At 35.9% G+C, this 9,010-nt stretch overlaps 1 protein-coding gene and 1 pseudogene across 1 annotated transcript; one reads left to right on the top strand and one right to left on the bottom strand.

The window, feature by feature from the left end:
• On the top strand, positions 1-1,346 carry LOC147282942 (UDP-glucosyltransferase 29 pseudogene; annotated as a pseudogene).
• Positions 1,347-4,221: 2,875 nt separating this feature from the next.
• LOC147282941 (blue copper protein 1a-like) lies at positions 4,222-5,215 on the bottom strand. Its single transcript, XM_086249270.1, has 2 exons — positions 5,053-5,215; positions 4,222-4,541 (listed from the first exon to the last, which is right to left on the bottom strand). Exons 1-2 carry the CDS (start codon positions 5,213-5,215, stop codon positions 4,222-4,224), a joined length of 483 nt encoding a protein of 160 aa, XP_086105396.1.
• Positions 5,216-9,010: the final 3,795 nt, after the last annotated feature.

Below are 9,010 nucleotides of genomic sequence, written 5' to 3'. Positions count from 1 at the left end.
ATGGATTCTAGACATAAGAAAATAAGTGTTCTGATGCTTCCATGGTTAGCTCATGGTCACATATCTCCCTTCCTAGAGCTAGCCAAGAAGCTCTCTACCAGAAACTTTCACATCTATTTTTGTTCCACACCTGTAAACCTCATCTCCATCAAACAAAAGCTCTCTCAAAAATACTCTCATTCCATTGAATTTGTGGAGCTACATCTTCCACACTTGCCTGAACTCCCTCCTCACTACCACGCATGCACACCACCAGTGGCCTCCCACCCCATCTCATGTCCACTCTCAAGAAGACCTTTGACATGTCCAGCCTCAACATCTCCAAAATCCTCAAAACCCTAAACCCAGATTTGGTCATATATGATTTTCTTCTACCATGGGCAGCCTCTCTGGGTTCCCTGCAAAACATTCCAGCCATCAAGTTCTTCACCACCAGTGCTGCCATGATTTCATTTTCTAATCATCATCTCAAGATCCCCAGTGTCAAATTTCCTTTCCCAACACTCTATCTTCGGGATTACGAGATTAGTAAGTTCAACAATCTGTTACAATCTTCGCCATCTTGCCATGGCCCCAGCAGTGATCGATCGTGTAACATCATTTTTATAAAGACTTTCAGAGAGATTGAGTCAAAATATGTTGATTATCTCTCTGATTTACTGGATAAGAAGATTGTGCCTGTCGGTCCACTTGTTCAGGACCCCATAGCTCAAGAAGATAATGAGGAAGCAGAGATCAACAAGTGGCTGAACACAAGGGAAAGATCTTCGGTTGTGTTTGTTTCGTTTGGGAGTGAGTACTTTTTGTCAAAGGAGGATATAAAAGACATAGCTCATGGGTTAGAGCTTAGCAGGGTGAGTTTTATATGGGTTATTAGGTTTCCTGTGGGTGAGGAAATTGGGGTTGAAGAAGTACTACCACTAGGGTTTGTAGAGAGAGTAGGAGATAGGGGATTGATAGTGGAGGGTTGGGCCCCACAGGCAAAAATATTGCAGCACTCTAGCATTGGAGGGTTCGTGAGTCACTGTGGATGGAGCTCTGTGATGGAGAGCATGAAGGTTGGTGTTCCAATTGTAGCCATGCCTATGCATCTTGACCAGCCATTGAATGCTAGACTAGTAGAGGAGGTCGGTGTTGGTGTGGAGGTTAAGAGAATGGGAGTAGATGGGAGGCTGCAACAAGAAGAGATAGCAAAAGTGATTAGGGATGTGGTGGTGGAGAAAATTGGAGAGGGTGTGAGAAGAAAGGCAATGGAATTGAGAGAGAACATGAAAAGGAAAGAGGATGAAGAGATAGATGGGGTTGTAGAGGAGTTGTGCAATTTTGAAGGACAAGGAATTAAGTAGCTTGCAAAAAAATAAAATAAATAAATAAATAAATAAGGAGAGCATCCGAATCCCACGTACTGTAATATATATAAGATGTTTCTCCCTTTTTTTTTCTGTATTTTCTTTTTGTACTTTTTCAGAATTTTCTATTAGAATTTATGTTATTTTTATCATTTAAAAAGATTTTTGAGTGATAAAATAGGCCAACAGTCCAGTCTGGATTGATTAATTAATTTGCATCGAGAGAGTTTTCGAATGCTTGATGCGAGTGTTAAACCCCTGAACATTGTAACTGCATGTATATATATATATATATAATATATATAACAAAAATGCTCTAAAATTAACTAATTAGTAAGTTAATACAAAACTAACCACCATGTTGGGTCCACGCACAATGTAATCTCAAAATCCGAACCATTTATTTTTTAGGCCCTACTTCAAAGATCATTCATGTAAAAAATCTCCAAAATCGATCAGAAGTCATTTAGTCATTTGATTATAATAACAACTATTTCGATGCTTTTATCGAAAATACTAATCATTTATTTGATTTCAATTAGATGACTACATGATTTTTGATTTAGTTGATTTTTTGCAATGATGATCTTTGAAGTAGGGCCTAAATAATTGATAGTTCAGATTATGAAATTAGTGATGTGGTGGGCCCAAAAGCATGGTTAGCTTCGTATTAACTTGCTAACTGGTTGGTTTTAGAGCACTCTTATATATATATATATATATATATATCCATCATGCCAAAATAATATAATTGATATATGTTAATAATAAATTCAAGAGTGTATGAACATTCTTTTTATCTTGCGTCGGAGAGATTCGAATTTGATCAAGAATTCTATAATATTGTGAAAGAAATAGCACTAAGCTAATCACTATTATTATAAAGCCATATAGGCAAGAATGCTCTAAAACTAACTTATTAGTAAATTAATACAAAACTAACTATCATGTTGGGCTCACTGCACAATGTAATCTTAAAATCTGAACCGTCTATTTTTTAGGCCCTACTTCAAAGATCATCCCTGTAAAAAATCTCCACAATCGGAAGTCATATTTAGTCATTTGATTATAACAACAACTATTCTTATGCTTTTATCGAAAACACTGATCGTCTATTTATTTGATCTGAATTAGACGACTACATAATTTCCGATTTAGTTGATTTTTTGCAATGATGATCTTTGAAATATGAACTAAAAAATGAATGGTTCGGATTATAAGATTAGTTATGTGGTGGGCCCAAAAGCATAGTTAGTTTTGTATTAACTTACTAACTAGTTAGTTTTGTATTAACTTACTAACTAGTTAGTTTTAAAGCACTCTTCAGTTATAGGATCGATATCCTATGGTGTTACAGGTTTCATCAAAAATAGATTTACTTGATATACCATTAACTTCTTAAAACAATTCATTTACCAATTAAATTAAACAACTATATTTGGTAAGGATAAAACTATAGAATAAAACAATGAGATTCAAAAAAAAAAAAAAAAAACGAGTGAAATAAAATAGCAATAGTTATCAAAGCACCACGCATGTAGCCCACTCTTAGCTCTAAGCTTTAGAAACATAATGGTACCCCCTTTTGACACTACTCACTATAGAATTGAAGCTTAGTTAGGATCCTGATTAGGGATGACCATTTTACCCGTGGGTTTGGGTACCTGCAAGTACCTACTCTATTAGGGTAGTGTGGGTATGGGTAATTGGGTAATGGGATGGGTATGGGTATATATGCATGTTAATACCTGTATAAAAAATGGGCGGGTATGGATAATATTTTTGATTTACCCAAACCATCTATTTTTTATTTTTTTTTTATCATTAAATTCAAGTATAATGAACCTAAAATTTAAATTTAAATTGCAATTAAACTAATGAATGAAAAAAAAATAGGAAAACAGAAAAAACACACTACAACAAATACCCCCCTTATATATTATTGAATAACTGATGTCTTTTCATATTTTCGGGCGATATCTAATGTACTTACTTAAGATATCGGTTTTACACTGATATCTACAATGAGGTTAGACATATTTTTTGTTTAAATTCTGATGTTCAATGGGCCCTTTAGATATCAGTTCTCCAATTTTCTGGTACATTAAGATTCTGAAACTGATATTAAAGAGAATAAAGACATCGTTAATTACTATGTAAATAATCTAAATTCTGATTTAGACATCCGTTCTCATATATTTATCGATATGAAAAACCCATTAAATGTATTTTTTTATATGCTTAACAGGGTTGGGAAGACTACAACTTAGATTGATAGATTGATTTTTATAATTGTAATTTCCACATTAAAAGAGAATTTTTTAATAGCATCGATAATTAATGATTTTATTCCTGTAAAGAAACACACAACACAACTTTGTTCAATTGTTGTATTTCTATAAAGAAAATTTTGATTATAAAAAAGAAAATAGTTCGTAAGCTAAGTATAGCCACCTCACTTTGAAATTCTAGATACGTCCCTATTGGATCGTACTTTCAAAATAAAACAGAGAATTTGATCACCAAAATAAAAAATAAAACAGAGAATTTGAATCCGTCTCGATATACAATAATTTTTGCAGTAGTGGCATTAACAATCGATAATTTGTTATTATACAACATGACAATTAATTCATGCATGCATGAATATGAATGTAACAAAATTAAACAGATCGACGAAGGTGTCATTAGATATCAATCAAGAATAATATATTATATTTGTGCAAATAACATGACAACAATTAAAGCAGCTTCTGAAAGGCAATTCAAATTGCCCTACATAATTCTTCTTGTTATACATTAATTAATGGACTAAATAAAATTAAAAACGATATAATTAAATGTGTTTTGGTGTACTATGCATGTGGATCGATTAAGCTACAATTGCTATGACTGCAACAATGGCGGCCACGAAGAATTGGTATCCAGAGAATGCGATCCCAGCTGCGCGAACTGCAGAGGATGGAGCTTGTGCAGGTTCCTCGGCCATGACTGTAATGGAAAGTTTCTGGCCCAAGTCAGCACAATGGTTGGCAGCAGTACAAATGTACCATTTGTTTCCTGGTGTCTTCAACTCTATTATGTCGTTTCCAGTGGTCAGTGGTGCTTCGAGTCCTGATGGTTTAGTGCAGTCCTTGAACCCAGTTCCATTCACCTTGAACACATTGTGGGGAGGATTATTATAGTTGAACACTGTAAATCAAATGTACAAGAATAAGCCACTCATATCCATCAAAATTTGCTTGTTATATATATATATAAGCAAAAAAAAAAAAAAAATATCTACTACAAGCTAACATTTTCATTATTTAATCACATAACGGCCGGACATATGTATGTTTGATTAGATTTTCCGTTTAGGGTTTAGATTTGTAGCTAGGTTGGTAACCTAAAATCTTAGCAATTGATAAACGGATGTCAATATTAATAAACGCTTTGAAAACCATACAAATTTTAATTAATGTGCAGATCGACCAGTATGTGAGATTATTTGAAAATGCAATTAAACATACCGGAGAAATGTCTTATAAATAGAACATACAATATGATATAGTATAAATTAAGGGTGTTTTTTTTTTTTTTTAAATGAATAGTCTAAGTTTAAGGTAAATTAATTACTAAGCATGCAGTGGCATGTATATATAATAAATCAATTATTAATTAAGCTAATTAACAAATAATCAATGAAAATGTGTATACGTACCAAATGTATCACCAACACGAAATACTTTGTCTTTGGCCCAAGCTTGGTAATCAAAGTTAGTTTTCCAGACACCATCTCCGACAATGAATTCTTTTGCCATGGCGATTGTGGGAAGAAGAATCACAAAAATGGTAATGAGGGTGACAAATGTATTCGAACCCATGGGAGCTGATTAATTGTATATGATATGATATTAAAATCTTAATTATGATTAAGAAACTTTTGCTTTCAGTGGGTATAACATTATTGAGGGATGCAAAGGGTCTATTTATAACATTTTTTGTTGAAAAATTCATCGAACGGCTTGAATTAAAGACAAAGTTGAAGACCGCCTATGGCCGGCTTATTATGTTTGACTAATTAATAGGTTCGGAGAATGAAGGGAAAGAGCTGGGAATATTGATCTTTTGGTCTATTCTTCATATTCTCTATTTTTTATTATGTGCTTCCCTGTATAACAACCAGTGTTTTCAAAGGCGATCTTCAGGCGTGCCTCAAGGCGCGAGTCATGGCGAGGCGGCGGCCGATTGCGCACGACGTCGCTGGACTGTGTAAAAGGACTGAAAGGCGACGGCAAGGCGTTGAAGGCGTACGCCTCGCGACGGCAAGGCGTTGAAGGCGTTGAAGGCGGACGCCTCGCAACCACCTCTGCGGGATTTTTTTTTTCAAAAACTCAGTCCCAAAATGACCTTGTTTTGGGCTGAGAGTTTAATAAACCCCTTCAGTCCATCAGACCTTGCCCTATCAGCCATTCTCTCAACTTCTCTGTTCTAGGTTCTCTCTTCACGACGACAAGGCGGCTGGGTGGTCTCGGACGGCGGCCGATCGAGTCATCTCTATTCTGCGCAGCTAGCCAGCAAGGGGTCTCCGCCTCTTACACAGTCCGGCGAGTCGGCGACAGAGGCAAGCGATCTCCGCCTCTTACACAGTCCGGCGACAGAGGCAAGGGGTCTCCAGCTAGCCGGCCAATCAAGTTTCAATCTCTCTAACAGAGTCTCTGTGCTCAGCAAGAGGTCTCCGCCTCTTACACAGTCCGGCGACATTCATCTCTGTGGCACAGCTATCATGTATGTTTGTTTTAACTTTCTTGATTTCTTCTCATCTGTGATCTGTAATATTGAATTGAATTTGTGATTATGTGATTATGTGAATAACTGAATATTGTGAAATTCACAGAATTGTGAAGTGCAGTGAATTGTGATGTGTTTTGGGCAGAGTATTATGAATAGTGAAAACTGAGTATTGTGAATTGTTGTGAATAATGAATATTGGGAATTTTTGCTGGTATTATATTTGTGATTCTGTGAATATTGTGTGTATTCGCAGATTAATATGCTGGAATTTTTGCTGGTTTTTGTGAATGATCTTGTTAGATCAATATGCTTGTTTGGATTTCTATTTAATTTGAACAATATTATTGAATTTGATATGTAATATGGATGATTTTTATTTATGAATGACAATTAATGCTATTTTTAGTTATATAATTGTTTTTATAATTTTTTTATTATTATATTTTTTTATGCCCGAAAGGCTTACGCTATACGCGTCAAGGCTTACGCCTCGCCTTGCGAGACTGCAAACGCCTCGTGTGACGCTTTTGCGTCTAAAAACACTGATAACAACATATGGAGAAACTATGGTTCACAGTTACAGTCCGATTCATAAGATCATAGTATACCAAAGTTCATTAGTGGCAAGCTTTCTCTTTTTTTTTTTTTTTTTTTGTCAGTTTATTGGCAAATTTTAAGAGAACTACAAATTTACTTCTTTGGAAGTATAAATCTTGCCGGCTTGGTTGATTGGGCAACATGCCAAAGAATATATTATATATATTTTTTGCAACCTGCAGGGGATCTAATTAAGGTCTGCATAACAAATCTGACCCAAATTAACCTAGACCTGTTATACCTAGCATGGCCTAATTTAACTTAACCAAATTTCATATTAAGAGATACATGCTAATTGATATATATATTGTGGCATTGTGCTCATTCTCACCCAACTAAACAAAAATAGCGGGACAGTAGTCCAAATTGTTGAATTCTAGCTCTGTAATTGTAAGGGAATTAAAAAAATGGAAGAAAAATGAAATGAAGAGAAAGCAGAATTTTCGTGGGACACCAATAGTGCCTCTCACTGTATATTCATCATTGTATATCAGTTATGCGTAATAACAAAGCTTTGTAGCTGTTTCAACCAAAAAGGTGTGAGCTATGACCTCACTACACACATTTAATAGCCTATTAGACATTGACATCTGTCAACTCATTTATTAAAAGCTAACAAACTTAACACACCTACCAGCTTATTAACACTTCTAATTATCAGACAAATGCCTTAATTAATCTCAACACTCCCTTCTAAGGCTTTGGCTGATTGAACTCCAAGCATGTTTCTCAAATAGTTGAACCTGTCCTTTGCTAAGGCCTTGGTGAAGATATCTGCAATCGGATCCTCACTCTTACAGTACAACAAGTCAAGCACACCATCTTGTATAGCATTTCGAATAAAATGGAACTTCCTCTTTATGTTCTTGGATCTTTGATGAAAAACAGGGTTCTTGGACATAGAAATGGCTGATGTGTTGTCACACATTAAAGTGGCTGGTTCCACCTGCTCCTCTCCAAAGTCTTGTAACACAAATCTAAGCCAGATTGCTTGAGTTGTGGCTTCAGATGCACTCATGTATTCTGCCTCAGCTGTGGAAAGTGCTACACTCTATTGTTTTACAGAAGCCCAAGAGAATGCTCCACTTCCAAAAGAAAAAGCATACCCTGAAGTAGATTTCATATCATCTTCATTTCCACTCCAGTCACTATCACAGTAACCAATTAGAATAGCTGAGTCTCCTTTCTTGTATTGAATTCCATAATCAATGGTTCCCTGGATATATCTCAGCACCCTCTTGGCTGTTCCAAGGTGTTTGACAGATGGACAATGCATAAACCTTGCAAGAAGGCTTGCAGCAAACATTATATCTAGCCTTGTTGCAGTTAAGTATAGGAGACTGCCAACAATTTTTTTGAATTGTTCCTCATCTGCAGCTCTACTTCCATCATCTTTCCTCAGCTTGTCAGTTGTTGCAAGTGGTGTAGACACAGGTTTACAATCCTTCAGTCCAAATTTCTCAAGTAGACTTAGAGCATATTTCCTTTGATGTATGAAAATACTCCCTTCTTGCTGGATTACCCCCATTCCAAGGAAATGATGCAATAAACCAAGGTCTGTCATCTCATACTTCTTCATCATCTCACATTTGAACTCTTCAATCATTCTATCACAACTTCCTGTGTATACTATGTCATCTACATAGATAGACACAATGAGTGTCCTTTGGCCTTCCTTGTTCTTCACATATAGAGTGGCTTCACTAGGACTCTTCTTAAAACCACACTGCAACAGATATGCATCAATATTCTCATACCAAGCTCTTGGGGCTTGCTTCAGGCCATAGAGTGCCTTTTTCAGTTTATACACTTTGTGCTCTTGGTTTTCAACTATAAATCCATCAGGCTGGTCAACATACACTTCTTCTTCAAGAACTCCATTTAGAAATGCTGACTTAACATCAAGTTGATACATCTTCCAACCTCTTTTAGCTGCCAATGCAATCAGTGTCCTTATTGTATCCAATTTGGCCACATGAGCAAATGTCTCACTAAAATCCACTTCTGGCTTTTGAGTGTAGCCTTTAGCTACCAACCTTGCTTTGTGCTTCTGAATAGTGCCATTAAGGTTGAGTTTAGTCTTATAGATCCATTTCACACCAACAATAGGTTTATTACTTGGCCTATCAACCAATTCCCATGTTTGGTTCTTTTCAATCATCATAATCTCATCATTCATGGCCTTCTGCCATACTTGATCCTTAGCAGCCTCAGAATAATTTCCTGGCTCTACAACACTAAGTTTACAATGTGCAAACACTTCATTCAAACTCTTCCACTTCTTTGGA

This window comes from Dryas octopetala, chromosome 6 (genome assembly GCF_963921425.1).
Source record: "Dryas octopetala chromosome 6, drDryOcto1.1, whole genome shotgun sequence".
Classification (NCBI taxonomy): domain Eukaryota; kingdom Viridiplantae; phylum Streptophyta; class Magnoliopsida; order Rosales; family Rosaceae; genus Dryas; species Dryas octopetala.
This window is presented reverse-complemented; position numbering and strand designations above follow the sequence as displayed.

Bases quoted from the DNA above. Each gene is read 5' to 3' on its own strand.
- LOC147282941 (XM_086249270.1), bottom strand. From the start codon at position 5,215: ATGGGTTCGAATACATTTGTCACCCTCATTACCATTTTTGTGATTCTT. The intron at 4,542-5,052 runs GTACGTATACAC...TTTGATTTACAG, and splicing joins TCGTGTTGGTGATACATTTG to TGTTCAACTATAATAATCCT.